Source organism: Coturnix japonica, chromosome 8, assembly GCF_001577835.2.
Source record: "Coturnix japonica isolate 7356 chromosome 8, Coturnix japonica 2.1, whole genome shotgun sequence".
Classification (NCBI taxonomy): Eukaryota; Metazoa; Chordata; class Aves; order Galliformes; family Phasianidae; genus Coturnix; species Coturnix japonica.
The window spans coordinates 13002235-13023684 of record NC_029523.1 but is presented as its reverse complement, the minus strand read 5'-3'; the positions used below and the strand labels follow the sequence as shown (position 1 = coordinate 13023684).

Below are 21450 nucleotides of genomic sequence, written 5' to 3'. Positions count from 1 at the left end.
ACCTTTGTCGTGTTTCAGTGTATCCATGCGGCCTGTTACATAGGATAAACACCTCCTTATGGGATCTACGGAGGGAATGGATACACCTTAGGTTCATTGGAAGGTAGGAGATGGCTTAAGTAAGAATTGCGATGCCGTTGAGGGCCTGTGCTTCAGCACGGGGTCACTTGTGTTCACTATTTTGGGGGAAAAATAAAGAGTGAAACAGTTATTTACTGGTTTGCCCCAGGAAGGCACCCCAAAGGGCCAGTAACACACGAGGGCACACAGCCATCGCAGGAGGACAAGGAGGACAGGCTCTCTGCTGGTGGTTTATCACATCACCAAGCTGTGCCTCAGACACTACCGAAGAGATGTGTTGTGCCGTGTGTTGGCACAAAGCACCAGCTGTTTCGCCACTGATAACCCCGTTGAGCCTCCAAGCGCGATAAGGCTCCCTGCCATCACCTAAAATGGCGCCTGCCAGCACCTAACATGGCGGCCGCGCAGCCGTCGCGCGTGACCCCTTACATCCGGGCACTCCGCGCGGCGCTCATTAAGCGCCACCGCCGGCACCGACCTTCTCCTTTCGTGCCGGGCCGATCACGTGACGCACCGCGCGCAGGGCCCGCCCCGCCTCGTTGTGCTGGAAGGCGCCATTGACAGAAGCCGGAGCCGCCGCCGTCAGCTGCGAGGGAGCGGGGACGGCGCCGCCATGGACTACGGGGAAGGTGAGAACGAACCCCCGGAGCGAGGCCAGGGCCCGGCCGCCGTCCCCGCTGTCTGCCGCGGGGTCCGGCCGCGTCTCAAAATGGCAGCGGCCGCTTTGTTCCGAGCAGGACGGAACCCCACCATCACCCACCTCCTCGCCCTCCTGCTCGCCGCCCCTCCCGGGCCGGGGGAGCTGTGGCGGCGGCCGCCGGCGGGAGGGCTGCGCGGGACCAGGGCCTTCATGGGGGAGCGGGTGGGACGGGGGGGGAGCGGGAGGGGGCGGCCCTCGGGGGGTGAACGGGCGGCGGGCGGGCGGAGGGAGGGGGCGCGGGCAGAGCCGGGCCGGGGGGAGCTCGGGGCGAGCTCCGTGAGGGGCCGAGTCAGGAGACAGGAGGTCCGACAGGAGAGAGAGCCGCTCCGCCGCGCCTCCCTGTCTCTCCCCTCCAGTTGTCGCTAAGCACTAAGTCATTCTCACTGACCCATCCTCTCCAGCTGAAGACAGAGATTGGAGATTCCCAGATACCCCCATGCATTGTGGTGTGAACATGCCCAGTGGGTCAGTCTCAGGTATGAGCTATAAATAAATCTAACCTGTAAAAAAAAAAGCGTTGGGGCTGAACAGTCAGTATTTACAAAAAATAATTTAAAAAAAAAGGGTTATTATGAATACGTGGCGCGGTATGACTGCAGATGTTGTGTTCTGGAAGAGGATAGCTGGCTTCATGTTCGTCTTGGGCATGTCAACGTGGGCTCCTGCACGTTCCCAGTTAGAGCTGAGGTGTTCGAGGAGTGGGGATGGGAGGAATACAGACTTCCTATGGACTGTGCTTTTTGCATAAGTCAGTAATTTGCTTTCCTATGGACTGCTGTATTTTATTCCTGCAACTTATATTGAAAAGGGTATCGCTGAGGTTTGAGGAATGTAGAATCATTAATGGTGGAAAAGATCACTAAAATCATCTTGTCCAACCATCAACCCGTCCCGTTGATGTTGGTTGGGGGTGGTTCTCCCTTTTATTCAGCTGCGGGGAAAAAAAAAAACAGAAGCTAGTTCTGTATTTGTTTTTAAAGTTACTGTACAAGTTTGGGAAGGAAAAACAGAAAGCATATAAATAAATGTGATAGAGCAGAAGTGAGCTTTTGTTTATGTGTTATCAAAATATTGCATACATACAGCTGAAAGGAATGCACCACTGTAAGATGAGTAAGGTTATGAGTTTAGCAAGACTCAAGTTTAATTGTGCCATTTCATGCCAGCATGCAAGCAAGTACCAAAAAGTTGTTAATGTTGTTCATATAAAACCTTTGCCATAAACTGTACCTGAGCTTCATTTACAGATATCACCAAATAAGTATTTACTATTGGATCTCTTGATGCACTTGCTGGCTGTTATGTGGAGTAGACATGGATTACAGAAGCGTCTTTGGTTGCAGAATGATTGTTTGTGTGACGTACTCCTTGAGTCTTAGCTCTTTTACCAGTAATGCTGTTGTTGAATTTAGCTGTCTTCAGAATGAAAGAAGTAAATAATGAAAAGCTCTGGCACTATTTTATTTTATTTTTTAATTTCTGTATTCATCCCTAATTAAATTTCCCTTAGATATTTTGTAGAAAAGGTTCTTAATTGGCAGTTTTGAATGTCTTATTGGAATGTTAACCTTAGTCAATAACCAGCACCTACTTTTCTGAGATCTGATGATGGTGGCATTAATGAATCTAGGCTGTTCCTATGAGAAGTAACTGATGGAACGTGTATTGTACAATTAGAATATTACTTCAGTGTACCTCTGTAATACTCTTTCTTTTAAGTTATAATTAAGCTGTACATTACTTATAACAATTAAACAAGTTAATGATGATGTATGCAGCTTTTAAACATTTGACATTAATGTTTGTGCACTTTATATACCTTAGTAAGAAATGAATGAACCTTTGTTTTACCCCGATTCTGTACAGTGGACTAAAGGCTGTTTTGCAGGGGGTCCAGTAGATGGCAACAGAGGCTGAATGTTGAGTGCTTTCATCTTTGCCCGGCTCTTGGCTAAGTTCTTCGTGTTGGAAATTTGTAGCCAGTTGGAAGCGTGCCTTTCGTTGGATGGCTGTTGATGGCTGTGATTCTGCCATTGTCCCTTGCTGATGACTTGGTTGGAGATATGGATAATGTGGCCTGTCAAATACACTTTATAACAATGTTAATGTTTTGGTTTCTATAACTATTGTCCTTGTAATTCGGAGGGGAAAATGACATTTGCTGCAAATCTGGACATTCATATACATGGTGCTTTGGTTTACGTGGGCCTTAATAATGCTTTAAATCTTCTATATCTAATGACAAGGTTGTGATCTTAAAGTGTTAAAAACCAAAAAAGATGTCAGTGGGAAAAATGCTGCTTATTGTTGCACAGTAGATCCTTGTTGTAGTTCTTGTGGTTTACAAATGAAAAATGTTATGGACAAGTAGATCTTATTTCAGATCTGTAATTGTTTTTATTGTTTTAAGACTTAGATTAAGTTTGACTGGAATTTTTCATTATTCATTACCGCAAGAGCTTTCTCCCTTCTTGCATGTTTCATGTGAATAACGCTGTTGGAAACTACACCATTTCTTGGTGCTGTGAACATTTTCATTGCCTTCTAATCTTAGTTATTTCTTTACAAACACCTGTCTCCTAGAGTCATTTGTACCAATGGATCCTTATTCTTATCTGCTATGTGTTTATCATCCTACTTTTCTTCCTGAGGAAAACTGATCCTTCTTTGCTGTATAATGAGGCATCATCTTGCAGCAATTTTAAATGATCTTCCACTAGATCAGGCATTTTTTCATTTCTTTCCTTAAACTGAAGGAATACACGTACACTGACATTCTAATTTGTAAACTGAACTTGTCTTGTAGTGACCCATTTGTTTCTAATCTTAGAGGTAATGAATTTTCATCCCCCTTTGTCTTAACTTTTCTTCCTTTCCCTAGGAACCTTTGTGTAATTTGGAAGTGGGAAGTGGAATTGTTTTTTGCTGTTCTATTTCTGTACTTTAGCTCATTGTCTCATTCACCCAGCTGTATTTGTGCATGAGGCTGCTGATGCCAAAACCTGACACATCCCTCCATCAAACAGTTTAGGATACTTCATCAGTGACTTCATCACTTCAGAGATTTACTCCTTCTTTATAAACCTTAGGAGTGACTGTGAATCACTTCCTTCTTTTTCTCTTGGAAGTGTTGATGGATACAGAGATACAATAGTTCTTCAAAGCTTTCCTTGTTAAATAGCTACTCTTTAAACTTAAATAAAACCCAAGTAAAAATCTTCTGGATTGTTTTCAATGTGAGATGCTGTACTGCGATTCCCAGCTGTGCTGTTTTTTCCCCCAGCATTTAAGTATGTGTTCTCTTAGCGCATGAAATATCTTCCCATTTTGTTTGAATAGTTTTCAGTGATAGTCACCTTCTGTGCTTTTCTGCTGGTGGTGATAGCTGATGTGGACATGATGGTGATTGGGAAGCAGGCTGCAGACTGAAGAATTGTTCTGTGCAGATGTTTTTCTGCTCGCTGGCTTTAGTGAGTAGAAGGAGGATCAAAAGTGGTGAGTGCAATGGGATGTTGATGTTGGTGGTCAGGTTTGTGAACTCAGAGACTTTTTATCTTGAGACTGTAATGATCAAAACCGTACAAGTGATTCTTATTTGGCTGCGTGCAGATATTTACTGGCTTCTATACTCCCCCTTTCCCCTCTTAGGACGAAGCCTATCTGGAGAACACATTTCAAAGTAAAGAACTCAGTGCTTGAAGAAGCATTACACTTGTTATTTGAATGCAGTATCTTTGCCAAGCTCTGGGCATGAAGCATAAATGTTGTAAATCTCCTTTTGTTAAGTTTGCAGCTGGCAAAATGACCAAGTGAGAGGCCAGTGGTTGGAACAATAGGTTCTGCTCGACTGTCTGGAACAGCTAATGATAAAGTTGGAAGAAAATGGTAAAAAGCGCCTGTTTTTAGGTCAGGTTGAAGTTGTCTGCTTTCTGCTTTGCCCATGTCCTGCGTGTCGCACTGTCCATTTAGGGATTGGAAAGGAGTGGCACCAGTACTTCTTGAATATATTTATATGCCTTGCTCGATTGGTAGCTTAGAAACTTTCTGTACCACAGAAATCCACATAACTTTTAAGTAACAACTTACAAAGAGCAGCTCTGGGCCTTAAATATCTGTTGTGAAAAAGCATCCAATTTCTGTTTTTTCTTTTTTATTTTTCCATTTGTTACCCCCAGTTTCTTGTAGTAGGAAACAGTGCGGCTGATTGTCTTGTGTCACATCTTTGTACTTCTTTCAACTCCCTGTTAAGTCGTACAGTGTAGGTAAAAGTAGTGCAGTAAGTCTGGGTGGGAGGAATGTTGGGTGCTTATGTTAGAAGTTCTATCAGATTTCTTAGTTTAACTTCTTACGCTTGAAATTGAAGTTGCACGATCAGTATTTTCAGCAGCCTTTTCCCTACTTTGTGTCTTTGTAAGTTCCAAATACAGGAATATGCAGCATGACTTCAAAGTTCTAGAAGTATCATCCATCGATATCTAGAAAGTGTCTGTGCTCATTGAAAGAAAACAACAGCAACAACAGATCTGCATTTCTCGGAGGCTGTTCAGGTTGTTTAAGAACATCTGTGTAACAGTGTCAGATAAGCGCTACTTGCAGAGTTCATTCTTAAGGGATGTATAAGAGTAACTTACAACATTTCTCTGGTCTAAAAGAAGTTACAAGCAGGAGACATCTTGTCTTAAACATGGAGATTTTGAAGACTAGAAACTACTCTCTCTTGTCACTGTGGGCAAGTCTTTTTGTGGCTGTATTTCCGTTCTTCCTGCACTTGCTGACAGTCCTTCTTTTCCGCTACCTCTTCTAAGCGGTTTGACTTGATCGGCTATTGCCAAATGTTAGTATTGGTCAACACTGGGAAACAGTTTGGGTTGCTGGGATGCTGCTGAATAGCAAATGGCGTATCCTAAAGGCTGGATCATGCTTATTAATGCAGATCTATGACACTGTCTTAGGGCTTTTACAGAGGACTTACAGTTCTGGGGAGAAACTTGGTTCTTTTGCCAGACTTCCTTACCAGATACAAAGATGTCATAAGGTGACATCAGTTCAGCTATAAAATACAACCATCTTTGTGGAGTTGGTCAGCTGCAATTCAGTGCTGGTTGTGGTGGGTTTGTGTTGGTGCTAGAATGGAGAAAATTCTTTTGACTGGAGCCTGCGTACAGTGTGTGCATAACAGCGTGGGATGCACTGTGACTTTGAATTAGCACCTCTGTCAACATGTGTTTCTTGTGGCATTGTGTGGCCAGGTGTCTGTGAACTGTGTGTCATACTAGACAGTGGGAAGTGGTCATCATTCTGTGCTAACTTCTGATGTTTTCATCAAGCTAATTCATTTTAATTCTCTTAATTTAACTTGTCTGAACTTCAGCTGATGGAACAATAATCCTGATCTATTCTACAGGAGAAAAAAAAGTTGATTTTGATTTCAATTAAGCGGTGTTTGTATGATGACAAAGATGCACGGCTTCCCTCAGCACAGTACTGAAATTAACTCACAACTGAAAGTTTGGTATTTTGTTTGTAAGCACTGTGGTGAAGATTAAATGCTTTATTTAAGAATATAAGCTAGACTACTATATAAGACTTCTTTCTTGCTTTCTTGATAAACATTTTTCTGCTCTTTTTTTAGACATGGACCGTGATTATGGGCATGGAGGTTATGGTGGCCCACGATCCATGGACTCTTACCTTAACCAGTCCTATGGGATGGAGAGTCATGGAGGTGGAGGCGGAGGAGGTGGTGGTGGTGGTAACAGGTAAAATGATCCTTCAGTTCTCCCAAGAATTGATTAAATCCGATTTTAAGTTTAAATCATTCTGCTCTCTAACTTAAGTGTTCCTGAGGCATGTTGTTACAATTTTTTTTTTTAATGAACATTTTAGTTCTGAATCTTCATATATATTAAATTCTGGCAAATATTAAACTGTAAAAGCTAGATTGTAACAATCAACATTTTTGTGGAAATGTTGGACAGTGAAACAATGTATCTTTGGATGAAAATGGATATTTTTTTGTTTTGTTTTGCTTGGTAATGGTTAGTAATTTTGTAGCTGATTGGCCTGATGTACTGTTTCTGACATAGCAGACCAAACCTAATTGGTTTAGTACCTTAGACTGATTCTATCAACATTCCGTTTTCAAGGAACATTTAGGGTATGTGCTTTTTGGTTTGAATGTGCAGTGCTCAAATGATCTCGGTATTGAATTTGAAAGTCATGTCCAGATTATTTCATTGGCAGGTACCGATTACACTCAAAATTGAGTGCATGTTCTAGGCTGCTTTGTAAGATGGATTGGTCTATAAATAAATTTTCTGATGCAGTGGTCTTAAAGTTGTGTATTCAACAGTAGGATAATATTCCTGTTGCTCTTTCAGATAAAAAAAACATCCAAAATAACCAGTGAGAAGCAGCTGATTTGATTTAGGTTTCAGTACCATATTCAAAAACACGCTTTTTGGAGTAGTGTTTCTATCTCAGAGGAAATAACACGTGAAGAAAACTTTGGTAATCTGATGGTTTTCTTGTGTGCGCCTTTGAAGTCTTGTCTGACTGTAGCCAGCCTACACTATGATTCTTGTTTGTAGTCACTGCAGTGCCACTGGGCAAGGGCAGAACTAAGTAGGTAGGCTGGAGAAATGTTGTGTTTTGCTGCATGGTTCTGTTAAACATTTTAGTTCAGTTTAATATGTTTATTGATTGACTTAAAAGTCTGAGCAGAGATTCAGGAATGAGCTGTACCTACCATACAGTAATCTGCATATGATTGATGTTGAATGACTTTGAACATGGGAATATCTCTTGCCATGTAACGTTAATATGGTGCATGGACTCTTTCTGTAGATAGTGTCATTTTCTGTGTAGTTCTCGTCTTCTGAGACCAAGATGTTTTAAAATGAAGGCGTTCAGTTTCCTGTAGATTCAGGCACTGAGTCTGTTCTAGTCTGTATTTTATCAGTCCAGGGGTTGTCTATCCCAGCTCCTGCTGAATAGCCAACTATGACTCTGTAGGGATACTATGTGTTTCCCTTCCAACTGGTTACACATACAGATGATTTTCAGCCTGACTCTCTCCTAAATAAAACAAACTCTTAGTAAATAGCTAAAGATTTCAGCTCCTTGTTTCTTTACTGTGAATTTTTGAAGGCTGTATTTTTGTTCACTGTGCATGGATTGAGATAGACTTTAAAAATCCTGAGCTGCTAGACTTAATGGTCTGCAAACAAAAGATACTTATATATTGAAGATGGCGAACCTTTAATGGGATAGTGAATATTACAGGGAAGGAGGTTTCCAAAAAGTCTTAATATGAATGGAAGAGCAATTAATTTTTCTTTCAAATCAGAGTTCTGGGATGTTTAAGACTCACAACTGTACCACTAAAAAAAAAATAATGTTTTTCTCTCAGTTGAGAGCTGAGCCGCCTTTTAACTGCTGTTTAACTGTTAAACTATGAGGGCATGATTTTGCAGAAAGGAGAGTTTGACTGGCCTGTGAATGTCTGCAGGTGATTATTGTCACGAGACTAGGGCTGGGCTCCAATAATATTTAAGCAAATGTTGCCGAAAATTTTAACTAAGCAAAGTTCACACATACTGAACTTTAGAATTCCTTGTAGCAAAAATGGCTCAGATAGCTTTCTATCTGGTCATAGTGTCATTTGCCCAGCCCTAATCAAGATTAAGCAATAACACAACTGTACAGACCAGTATAGTAGTGAATTGATTTTAGTTGATAAATGTCAACTGATAATTTGTCTTTGAAATGTATAACATTAGTAAGCTTACTTTTTTTTCTCCTCACTGTGCAACTTTTCCAGGTTTGGACCTTATGAGTCTTACGACTCCGGGTCTTCTCTGGGTGGGCGAGATCTGTACAGATCTGGCTATGGTTATAATGAACCCGAACAAAGCCGCTTCGGAGGTAGTTATGGTGGTCGATTTGACAACTCCTACCGGAATAGCCTTGACTCTTTCGGAGGTAGAAACCAGGGCGGGTCTAGCTGGGAAGCACCTTACTCCCGTTCAAAATTGAGGCCTGGGTTTATGGAGGACAGAGGAAGAGAGAGTTACTCTTCCTACAGCAGTTTTTCTTCACCCCATATGAAGCCTGCACCTGTAGGCTCTCGGGGGAGAGGAACGCCTGCTTATCCTGAAAGTGGATTTGGAAGCAGAAACTATGATGCTTTTGGAGGACCATCAACAGGCAGAGGCCGAGGCCGAGGAGTAAGTACAGAATCTTTTCAGATTCTTTTCACTAGACACTCTTTTAAACCCTTTCAAGACCACTGCTATAAAATTGATACACTGTTTGATACAGTGTGTTGTGTTTTTGTTGTCTTTCTTTTTTTTTGTCCAAGCAAAATATCATGGTTGACGATGTTGTTTACACCTTGAAGCTGTCTTCAAGTAGAACGCAGTCTCTTTCTCTTATGAAAGTAATGAGTAGTAGAAGACTAGTTGATAAGGTTTATTCAATCTCTCCTTTTGTGTGAAAAGTGAAGATAAAAGTACTAGGTTTGGTCTAAAAGGGATTAAAAGGACTTGCATTTTTCCTTGTAAACACTGGCATCCTTCTTGCTGGTGGGGAAATTCTTGAATATTGTAAAAGTTTAATTCAAAGCCCTTTGAAGTTTTGAGTAGGTTAAAGGTGCAATGTATATGCAAAAAATAAAACCCAGGTTGTGAAATGCTAGAGGGAGTAGTTTTTGTTCTCCTGTAAAGGTAAAAATCTTAGCTAAATATTAAATATGTTCAACATGTGCTTGTATATTGAAAAATGCACATGACTTGTGTACTGAAGGAATGATGAGGAGGAAATTGTGAAGGTAGGTGGTTAGCTGTTACAGTGATTCTCATTCAAAACTGAAGTATCATTAAAAGGGGCATCATCAACTTGAAATCAGATTCTTTCACAGACTTGAGATTGATTTCCTGATAATGTTCCTCGTCCTCTTAATTGTATGTTTTATTTTGCAGCTGCATGTTGTGATTCTTTTTCAGTGGCTTCTTTTCTAGTGTAGGATGTAAAAACTATATTGGTATTAAACATACACACATGGTGGATCACAGTTTGGAGGAGTAATGCTTAATGTTAAATGAGTTAGAGGGAAAATTGGATAGAATTAAGAAATCATCTTGACAGAAGTATGAACTTTAAGTTGATGGTGTCCCTTTACATTGGTTTTATAATCTCAATTCTGATATATATACATATATATATTTAATTTCAAAGCACAAAGAGTTCAGTGAGCACATTTCTGCCTATGCCTCTAGGTGCAATTTACCTTTTAAAATTCTTAAGTGTGCCATATTTCTTTGGGAAGAGATTCTTTTAATGTTAAACTTTACAACTTGTGTGTAGCTTGAAGTGTAGAGGAAGATGATTTGTTTATTTTTAATGTTTTTTTTTTTTTAAAGAAGTTCCTAATTGTGTGTTGGTTTTATTTCAGAAGATTTACTCTGCAGCATTCTTGTATACTGTAGTTACCATATTCAAATTTTAGCTCAGTTTTGCACATGGCTGCTAGCTAGCATGTAGCACGGTATTAGAAATAGCCTAATCGTCTTATTTCTTCACTTGTCAAGCTGAAAGCATTTGATTCCTTAGCTTTGATGCCATCCTTTCAGAACTCTTTTGGATCTGAAAGTTTGGTGCAAAATTTTAACCAAGCAACCTTAATTCTCTTTTGTTTTTGCTTTTTTTAAAATCTATCTTTGTAGACCTCTGCATTATCCTTTATTACATAAGAACTAAACCACTTACTATATTTAAAATGCATTGCACCTTTAATAGATACTGTTTTTTTAAAAGAAAGTTCTTGAAATCATTCAAGTGCCTACTTCATATCAAATTTACATATGTACAGTGTAAATACACATGCTAGGTAGTTCTGTAACTATCTCAACTAAATAAATTAACGTGGAGATCTTGTGCATGGACTTCTGATTAAGAAAAGTAACCTGTTCTGGTACATTCACTTTATGATTTAAAGTCTGCTAATAAAATGGGTATACGTTTTGTGGAGAGTATGCTTGAAGTTGTTTTTATGTTCATTTAACTTGGTTAGTGTAGCAGTAATTGTCTTCTCGCAGTGATGGGAATATTTCTGCTTATCCAATATACCCACCCAGTCAATGGGCTCCTTCTGCCCTTTATGATTAATAAGTTGAGCTAGTATTAAGAAAAGTGTTAATGCTTGGGGGGGGGGGGGGGAAGCCAAAAAGGCTGCCTAATTTCTCCCTCTTCAGATTACTCAGAGTTTGTTTTTGTGAACAGATACCCATAAATGTCTGTAGAGCATTTCAGGTATGATAAAAAGGCTTAGTCTTTCAACTGAGTTTTCATTCCTCTGGCTTGGATGGTTTTTGTACAGAGCACAACTTCTGAATTCACTGTCATGCATCATCCTGGAATGATTAATTAAATTCCTTCAAGTTTATCGCTGGACAACCTTCCTTATTAAGTTTTCAGTCGCTGATCATTGGGCATAAAGAAGTTTGTCTTTTTCTTTTTTTTAATGGCTGTTAACTAGAGTGTAGGAAAAATGATTTGGTTAGCTCTGTTTTTTTGCACAGAAGGACAGGTCTTTCATGTAGAAAATCTGAAGAGGGAAACAGATGCTAGACTGAGACTGACAGGCATGTTCATCATCTTGGACAATGGTTCTGAATAAGCAGAAACATAGTTTATATATATGTGTATATATCTGCATTTTACTGGACAAACACTCACACAGCCTTTGCACAAAGCATTGAAATTGGAAGCTTAAATTTCCCCAGCATTTTGCTCCAGGATGCACGTTTTAGTTTATGGTTTAATTGTAAATGCTTGTACCAAGTAATTGTTATATTTCTATTGATATCATATAATAATACCTTCTTTTCACAAATTTCCAGCATATGGGAGACTTTGGAGGAATGCACAGACCTGGAATTGTTGTTGACTATCATAACAAACCCAGCCCTGCAGCAGTTGCTGCAAGAGGAATAAAAAGGAAAATGATGCCACAGCCATACAACAAACCTGGTGGGACGTTTGTCAAGAAACCCAAAATGACAAAACCTATTTTGAAGTTGACACAGAAAAAATCATCCAGTAAGTGATGAAGTGCCAGCATTTAGTTAAAATAATTGCTAATGAGTAAATAGCAGTAATTTAATTTTAATATTCAGGATGTAGTCTGCATGTGCTGTTTTGTAACTATTCTAACAATTAAGACTTACTCCGAAAATGCTCTGAGCAATATTCTGTAGCTGAAAACTAAAAAGTGGATGCCAAGTAACAGAAAACTGACGCACACAACATGGGGTGTATTTCAGGGATGTGGTGTGGGTTCTTTTTTTTGTTTTTGTTTTTTTTTTTTGAGTCTTTTTTAATGCCTAACCTATCTCAAAAAGCTACGACTTCCTTGGTTTTTGGAGATAGGTAGCGGTGATTGTCTCTAAAAGTATTGTTATATGTTTCTATTGATATCTGGTTAAAATATGATGAATTGTAGATATAGGCTGTCTTAAATGCAGGGTATTTTTTTTTTTCTGAATAACTTTTTAAAAATTAATTGATAGTGATATTAAACAGCAGTTTTGTATTTTTTATTTCTTCCTCGTTTCATGCTTATAGATACGAAGTCATCTTTCCAGGATTCTACCATAGAGGTAAGACACTCAGAAGTTTTTGTAAACTTTTTTTTTCCCCATTTTATCTTAAACTATCTTAGTTTGGTGGTGGCATAAAATCTTACTGACTTTGAATGAATGGTGTAACTTGTGCTATAGCTTGCGAAAAGTGAATTTGAAATGTATTTGTAGACTATTTGTAGACAGGCTATTCTCGTAATACAGCTGTGATATGAACACTTCCCATATTATTATGGGCAGTCAGCTTGATTTCACATACCTGTGACCTGCTCGGGGTTAGGAAATTCAAGTACAAAATGTTGGGAACTACTCAAGTGAGGGAGAATGGATCAGAAATGAGGCATGAGAGAAAGTAAATGGAAAGGAGGTCACCGTTAACAGATGGTCTTTGAGGTGCAAAGATTAGTTCCCATGTGCAGAAAGATCGGTTGCAACAGTATACAAGAAATGTGAATATTAAGCTCAGGGTATATATCTTTTCTCTGTGTTGAGACTGAAACATCATTTCCTTCTTGTTGAGTGGAGGTATTAATGTATTCTCAACAAAGTACTTACAAGTTTGAATTGGGAGTCAGAAGGCTTATGTAGAAGATGGTATTTTGCTTCTGGAATTAATTCATAAAGATATGGATGTATTAAAGATTAATGTATAACTTAAGGTGGTTGTACATTAGGACTGTAGGTAGTTACTTTGTACGCTTTATCATATTTGATTAAAATGAGAAAGTAACAAATTATTTGAATTTAAGTGACAAACTTTTTTGGGTTTAGAATGGCGTTGCATCTTTTTCATGAAATTTGTGGTTTTAAATTAGGAAATTGAAGTGGACACAAGTGGTGCTGTTGTTATATATGAAGACTTTACAAGAGATGCTTATGATGTTGGGTACCAGACTTTTGGAGGTAAGTCAGTTGGCTTTGTCAGGTAAGGTTTTGTAGGTGTTTTATTGTGTGCAAAATGCTTCTATTTCTCCATCTTGTAACAGGATGAGTGTTTAAGTTTCTGAGCCTGAGGAGTAAGATGCAGGCTACTTGACTCCACAGAATGTTGTACTGTTTCTGCAGCAGTACAACGAGTGATTCTTTGGATGCTTCAGGGATTGGTGGTAAGACACTAAGTACAATTGAAATACTGAGGCCTGTGGGAATTCTGGTGTTTGTTTTTAACATGCATTTTTTTTAATGAACCTTTATAATAATAAAAAGAATCCAGCAGTTTTGGAAATAAGTTTTTCTTGTGTTTGGATCAGATCAGTTTTTTTCAACTGCTACAAAATGAAAAGATTCAGTGTTAATCAGGAACGAAGGGCAAACTGTTAGTCACTAGAAATGTTTTCAATCTCAGTGAGTTTTCTAAACCTGCAGGGCTTTTCACAAGTCTCCAGTTTTCTTATGCTGCTGTAGGTTCCTTTCTGCTGCTATTTGGATGCAGGCAAATTATATATATTATATATCTATAATGTGTATGTGAAGAATAAGCGATTCCTTTTTTACTGCCCTGAAGCAACTCACTGAATTATATTATAATATTCTCACTGTTTTAGGCTTTAGAAGTAAACATAGTACACTTCTGCAAAAGATCTGTGTCTTTGTAAGTCTCCAGTGTTGCTAAAACATTTTGTAGTCATTTGTCTATGCTCTTACATATGTGCTAGATGATAGTTTAACAAAGTTTTTTGCTGGTGCTTTTTAGTGTGCCTTTTTCTGGTTACTTATTTGGAAAGGCCTTTAATAGCTAGGCATGACAGAAGAGGATTTGATTTACTCTAAATTTTCTTTTGTAAGTGTAATCTAGAACTGTTTGAAGTAGATGTTTTAATTTGTCTTCTGTAATAGAGGGAAAGAGAACTTCTATGGCATTTAAATAGACTTTCAAACCATTTTGGTATAGGTCCTAAATCTCCATTTTTGACTATTTTGTGGGTGTCTGTGGTGGAAACATGGAAGGCAAATGCTTTCCCTGGAAAGATGGATTTTTTGAGGGGAGGTTCATAACGTTTTAAAATCTTTCTGTGTATGTTAAGATTCCAAAGGAGAAGCTAAAAGTGAAGAGGAGGAAAAGCGGCGAATTGAGGCTAGAAGAGAGAAGCAAAGGCGTAGAAGGGAAAAAAACAGCGAGAAATACGGTGATGGATACAGGTTTGTGTTGTAACTTCTGTCTTGTGTGCTTTGGTTTTCTTCTGCCTTATTCTGTAAGAATATCTTTGTTCTTGAAAGGACCTTTTGGACTGATTTTATATGAAAAATAAAACAAACATGCAGAAATAAGCAGCATCCAAATTCCTGGATTTAGAAGACTGGATATTCAGCTCTGAGGCCCAAAGCATGAGAAAGAGAAATGGAACTGTTAGAGAAGGCCCAGAGGAGGGCCCTCTCTGCAAGGATTATTAGGTTAAGAGATCTGGAGTCATTTACCCTATAGAAAAGATGTCTATTTGGAGAGATCTTATAGGAACTTTATTGTACTTAAAGGGGCCTATAAAAAAGATGAGGGACTTTTTGTTCAAGGTTGTTGGGAGAGGACAAGGGGTAACAGTTTTTTCCTGTAATAGAGTAGATTTTGATTAGGGATTGGTGAAGAAATTCTTCATGATGAGGATGGTAAGGCACTGTCTTAGGCAGCCCAGAGAAGCTGGGGATACCTCATCCATGAGCAGTTTTCATGGCCAGATTGGGTGGGACTTAGAGCAACTTGATCTAGTGGGAGGTGTGCCTGCCCATGACAGGATGGCTGGAATATTTTAAAGGGTGATATTTTATAGTCTGTTCCAACCCAAGATGTTTTATGATTCACTTGACTACTACTGTATCAGGAAGTATGTGAATTACGAACCTCTTCCTGATGAGTGCATCACTGAACACTTGAGAACCAGCTTAGAATGGTACTGCTTTTGAAGTATGTATTTCAGTTAGACAAATTTATGTTAATGCTGACTTAAGCTGATACAAAACTGACCTCATTCAGTTTTTATATGTATAGTGAGCTGTTTTGTAGCCGCAAATATTTAAGTAGTTCTAGAACTTAGTTTTGCTATGGTGAAGCATGCTAATGACTTTAAAATGTCTAGCAGTTTTTTTCCTACATAGATAGTTTATCAGTCTTAGAGTAGCTCTTCTTTATAATTGCATCTTGTAGTAGATATGCTTTTTAATGGTAAAATACTGGACTTTTTTCATTTAGAAATGAAAGTATGGAATACTTTTCCATTGCTGATTAGTTTTGTGAAGTCTTCATCTTTGTGAGAGAAGAATGTTTCTTTAATGGTAATATTATTTCTTGCATTTCTCTTGCTAGAATGGCATTTACTTGCTCATTTTGCAAATTTCGAACGTTTGAAGAAAAAGAAATTGAAGCCCATCTGGAGAGTGCAGCTCACCAGGAAACACTGGATCATATTCAGAAGCAAACCAAATTTGACAAAGTAGTGATGGAGTTTCTTCATGTAAGACAAGGGATTTTTATTTTTTTACTTGTAAAAATACTTTTTCATTAGAGTATAGTTAGAAAATATTATTTAGTCTTCAAAATGTGCCTATCATTATTGTTACTATTAAATTTAATATTATTCTGAGTAATATTTTAACCGTATTTCACCCATATGTTCCTACTGGAACATAAACACTCATGTTACATGTGTAACTGTTTTCTCTGGTTCTCTGTAGGAGTGTATGGTGAATAAATTCAAGAAGACAGCTATGCGTAAACAACAGACTAGTAACCAAACGGAAAACGCTCAAGCTGTTGAAAAAGATATCATGGAAGGTAAGTGAATGCTCTTTGTGGTGGCACATGCTGTGGAGATCAGGTTTGGAGAAACAAGGAAAATAAACTATTAATATCAGGGCTGTAACTAATTCAGCTTCTTTGTGAAAAGTTGAGAGTTTCAAGGTTTATTTGTTCTACTAAAATATGTGTTAAGAATGTTGACTAATTTGGATTTTAAAAAACAGGTGGTATTTGATGCTTGAGGGAGATCAAATTTCTTATTGTTGTAACATTATTATTCTATTTAGATGGGTAGATATTTGTTTTATATCCTCAGGCAACAAACATAATTGTCTGAATCTTATGTATAGTCTGTCGAGAGAATGAATTGGAATATCCAGATAAAGTATGTCCTCTTTCAACATTATCTTCAGTGAGCCTAGTTTTGATGCCTGAATTTGCATGAATGTTCCCCTGTGGTTCAGTTTGACAGTTTAACAACTGGAAGTTCTAACTTTCCTGGCATAGAATAACTAATCCCTCTTCTAGTCCTCTGGACTAGGAGACACATTTCACATTAATGACTTGTTACATGTTCTTTGGCAGGGGTTACTGCTGATGACCATATGATGAAAGTTGAGACTGTTCACTGCAGTGCTTGCAGTGTATATGTTCCTGCATTGCACAGTTCTGTTCAGCAGCACTTAAAGTCTCCTGATCACACAAAAGGAAAACAAGTAAGATATAGCATATTACTTAAAAAGAAGAAATAATATTAATAGTAAAGATATAATCTTATGGTAGATGAGCAGATTAAGTAATTTCTAAACTATATTAGCATTATTTCTCTAAAAATCTAGAATGCCCTTTGTAAACATGATGTCTCATTAAGTAGCTGGCATTTGAACACCTACAGTTAATGAACTGATATTGAAATTGGTAGCTGTCAATAGTGAATTGACAAAACTGATGTCTTTTGTCTGATATCCTTTTAATGTGAAAAAGGTGAAAGCAGTGTAGAATTAGCAGCAGTATGGGTTTGGATTCTGTTATAGTTTATGATGTGCTTCTAATGTTGGTAGAAGAGTTAAAGAGTAGCCTGAATAGTAAAATCATCTCAGCTGTCACAATAAGTTGGGTTTCCAAACTAACGTTGCCTGAGCTTCTTCAGTTATGAACTGTTATTAGGCTGTGATGGAGAAATATATATGTTGTCTATAGGTGGGAACAGGTAACTAGGAATAGACAGGTGCATCGTTGTAGCTTGTTATATAAGACTTAAATGCTATCAAACTTAATTCATTTTATTATGTAGTTTGGACTTAAGTGCCAAGAAGTGAGCATTTCATCTTCTATTACTTTCATGATTTACCTTAGAGAAACAGACCACAAATTGAAATATGTGATAATTGGAACAGGCTTATAGTAGTTATTCACTATAAAATCTATTTCCTAGGCCTACAGAGAACAGATAAAAAGGGAGAGTGTTCTTACTGCTACCAGTATCTTGAATAATCCAATAGTCAAGGCACGATACGAGCTGTATGTGAAGGTAAGATGTGGATAAGAAAAATAAATTGCCATCATCTGTAACATCTGCGACATCACCATTTCATCCATGTGGTTGGAATTTAACTTCAGTACCTTGTCTCCTGTTTCTGCCATCTTGGCTGTTCACACTGACTGTACCGTAATGTATTTTCCCAGTCTCATATCACTGTCTTAAGTCGCAGAATCACAGAGTCATTGAAAGGGACCTGGAAAGGTTAACTTGTCCAACTCCCCTGCAATAGACCAGGTTGCTAAGTTTTAATACCATGCTGTCTGTGTGTCTTAGCAAGCACATCAACCAAGGCTGCATGCAGATCTGCAGAGGTGTTCAGCTTCTGAGTACCACCTGTCCCCTGCTGGTGGGGAGGATCACCAAGCTGCACTGTGGGACCACAGGATTCAACTTAGTTCATTTGCAGAAAATGTGTCCACTTTCAGATTTACCAGTTACATTTTTGATTTTGCATTTATAAATGTATCTGGTCAATATTTGATCAGTCATTTATATGAAATGAAGATTTAGGAAAACATTAGCAGTGGCATTACACAGTACTAACTGTAGAGCACAAAGCACTATTTATGAATGAGTTGATTCTTGTTCAGAAATCAAGACTCCTATGTAGACTTTGTAGTAAAGTACCCTGTACACTTCTTGTCTAATATTCTTCAGCATTTCTAGAGTTCATGGGAGTTTATAGAAGTAGCTGTGATTAAAAAAAACTTAAAAAGGCTTGGCAGCCTGCATTGTAAATCCACAGCTTGTCAAATATAGGTGAATTCATTTGGCAAAAATGTTTTTTCTTTTCTGTTCAGATACGTAACTTTCTCTAGTAACGTTGCTGGCTATTTTTGTTATTTATGATTAATTGGCTTATAGCTTTCCTTGTGCCTAACCAATGGGTTCTTTTAGAAAAAGCAGTTTTGCCTTGCAGAAATATGACAGAAATGAGCCAATGCAGAATTTAACTGTAATCTAGAAGATCAAATTTAGTTAGCTCTGAGCAGTTGTAGATGATGGGATGCATGAATTGGTTTCAGACAACTTCTCTAGGAAGAAGAAAAGGTGGCAAGCAGCTAGCACAGCTTTAAATACTTGCATGTATTTCCAGCTGTCTGCTGGTATTTTTTATGGCTTGATGTGTATATGCATTGTCCCTTACAGCCCCCTAGTGGGGGACTGATGGGATGAGGGATGGAAACTTGCTGTTCATCAGCAGATAAAGGGAAGGTTGCCTTCCCAAAGAGGGTGCTACCATTTTGAGTGCTCATCATTGGTATTCCTTGAATATAATACAACACATGCTCAGTGAGATGTGTACAGCTTCTGGTTATGCAATTCCCTTTATACACTTATCTCAGGGTATAAAGAACTGCAGATAGAAAAAGTCAGTTGAGTAGACTTGGTACTAGTGTGAAAGGCAGGTAATGAATTTCATAAATTCCTTTGACAAACAGAACAAAACTACAAGTCAACAACTTCTGATTATTTTTTTGTTAATGACTATTAATACAATTTAATGAACAAAGGCTTTCTTTTTCTTTTCACTTTACACTGTGTTTCACTGTGCAAAGTAGTGAATCCTGATGTAGTGAGTTGTTGATGTCATTTTTACATCAGTGTCAGCTGTTTGAAGATGAAGGGGCAAAGAAGCTCCTAATATTTCATGCTACTCTTTGTTACTGTTTATTCATAGTGTTTAAACATCTGAAAGAAGTGAAAATTGTGGTACATCTTGTGTGTAATTATCCTATGAAATAGGATAACTTTTCTGGATCGGCAATGAAATGAATTTTAGTCTAGCCAATGTAATTTTATTTATTTATGGAATTGTTTGCCTTTGGTAAAGTTATTTGGAATAAACAGCGAATAAAGAAAAGGGATTTTTTTTTTTTAATATCCAGGTTTTATTTGAATGTGGGGGAAAGGAAGCATCTGTAGGTCTTAATAAAAATGTGATTTTAATTTACTCAGTGATGGATGTTGCATTTTATATACTTGGGATTTTTTGAAGTGCTGCTTCAATCACTGAAGTGACAAACGTTGCTTTAGTTTGTTTGGAAAAAAATATTTAAAGTGTTTTAAATTTTCTCCTCCAGGGTGAAAATCCTTTTGAAATCAATGATCAGGCTCAGGAGCAGCAGACAGAAGAAGAAGAAAAGACCGAGGAGCCAGCTGAGGGTGAGGAAGAAGAAGAGGAAGAAGAGGAGGAAGAAACTGAAGAGCAAACTGATTTTACTTTAGACCACACTGAAGATAATTAAATGCAAGAAAATGAGGAAAAAAAATATTGGGGGGGGGGCAAAATGGCTTTTCCTTTCTGCTCTAAAGTGGCTAAGACTTTTTAATAGTCTCAAATGAACGTTGTTGAAGAATCCCCACCCTATGCATGCATTCCATTCTGTGGAGAACTTGTTTATATAATTCCTCTGTGTTTCTGATTTTGTTGAAAATGAAATTAAGATTATTTTAGTTGAGCTTTTTATAGCAACCTGACTGTTAAAGCTGATTAAACATTGTGTTGTATATTTTTTTAAGCTTCCTATTTTTTTGATGTGTGCATTGAAAGTTGGATATAATAGTTTTTGATCTAATCAATTGGAAGGGTCGTCTGGGGGTAAATATTTTAAATGCTGTATGTCGTAAGCTTATATTTACCTCAATACAGAAAGAGTAAACTTCAGAAATTGTGCTGTTGAGTGTGGCTGTTTTGGGAACTGCATTGCACTCTGTATAATAGAATATGTGTTATAATATGCCTTGTAGCTTTTTGTGATAAAATGTACCGGTTTGTAGTAATAAAACATGTAAGAAATGTTTCTGTTTGAAGTGTCTATAGTTAAGTATCACAAGGATTTCCCCATGCAGACTACCAAACAAGCTTTGAATCAAATCTTAATTGATACTATGATTATTTAGAAGTTAATCTTACTGCGTGTTGTTTTTGTTTCTTTTTATGTGTTCAGACTACTCCTAGCCTTTTCATCTTAATATGATAATATTAATAGAAATAACGGCATGATTTCTTGCAGCCATCGTGGGGATTTTTTCCAAGATATCATCATATATGTGGTTTGTGCTCCTTTCTTTTGGAGAATATTTGTGTTAAATTGTAGCCATTGCTGAGTACATGTGAGGAAAGCAGAGGGTGGGATTTACTTCCTACTAGTTAGTGTTTGCAGCTGATTGCTCATCTTTGTGCTCTGTACTTCTCTTGTTTTATGGGCCGATTCCTTCCTAGACAGCATAATAAGAACCGTGGCAGTGTTCTAGAAACTGGCATGAGCTTTTACATGACAACTATTTTTTTGTGACAGTTCAGAGAGCTGAGATGCTGCCCAAATTTCTTCAAGTGTTTTTTTGTTATTGTAGGCATATTTGCTGTTGCCTCAGGATCTGTTAACTCTATGCATTCTTGACTTAATGTATAATCTAAAATGCTTGTGTGTTTTTTTCCCTATATGTTGTCAATTCTATTCGTGAAGCCTATTAAGTGATACCCCAAATGACTTTTTTGAAAGGCAGCTACTGATTTTAGTGGTCATAATTGCATTTTTCTGTAGGTTGAGAAGGAACTTCTGATGGGGCTCTGTGTCTCTTCTGTATCTAATGTTTCACAACATTCAGTTAACTTCCTGCATGGTATTAAGGCATGGATATAATTTCAGACGGAGAGACTGAAGGTCCCTTTTCCAATTACAAATAGTCCTGGTAAGGTGTGCACACACTGGGTTATTCCAGACTGAGTTGAGATAGCATTTGTTTAAAATGT

The 21450-nt window shown here is 38.0% G+C and overlaps 1 protein-coding gene across 3 annotated transcripts; it reads left to right on the top strand.

The window, feature by feature from the left end:
* The first annotated feature begins 558 nt into the window (after positions 1 to 558).
* ZNF326 (zinc finger protein 326) lies at positions 559 to 20497 on the top strand. 3 transcript variants are annotated; one of them, XM_015870245.2, is made up of 14 exons: positions 694 to 710; positions 1183 to 1257; positions 2670 to 4276; positions 6414 to 6540; positions 8604 to 9009; positions 11683 to 11881; positions 12407 to 12441; positions 13239 to 13326; positions 14448 to 14562; positions 15719 to 15866; positions 16087 to 16186; positions 16736 to 16866; positions 17586 to 17681; positions 19778 to 20497. In XM_015870245.2, exons 3-14 carry the CDS (start codon positions 4228 to 4230, stop codon positions 19940 to 19942), a joined length of 1659 nt encoding a protein of 552 aa, XP_015725731.1. In that variant the 5' UTR covers positions 694 to 710; positions 1183 to 1257; positions 2670 to 4227; the 3' UTR covers positions 19943 to 20497. The 3 variants fall into 3 exon arrangements, with proteins under 3 accessions (XP_015725729.1, XP_015725732.1, XP_015725731.1); XM_015870243.2 differs by lacking the exon at positions 2670 to 4276 and having other exon boundaries at positions 559 to 710; XM_015870246.2 differs by lacking the exons at positions 1183 to 1257; positions 2670 to 4276 and having other exon boundaries at positions 560 to 710.
* Positions 20498 to 21450: the final 953 nt, after the last annotated feature.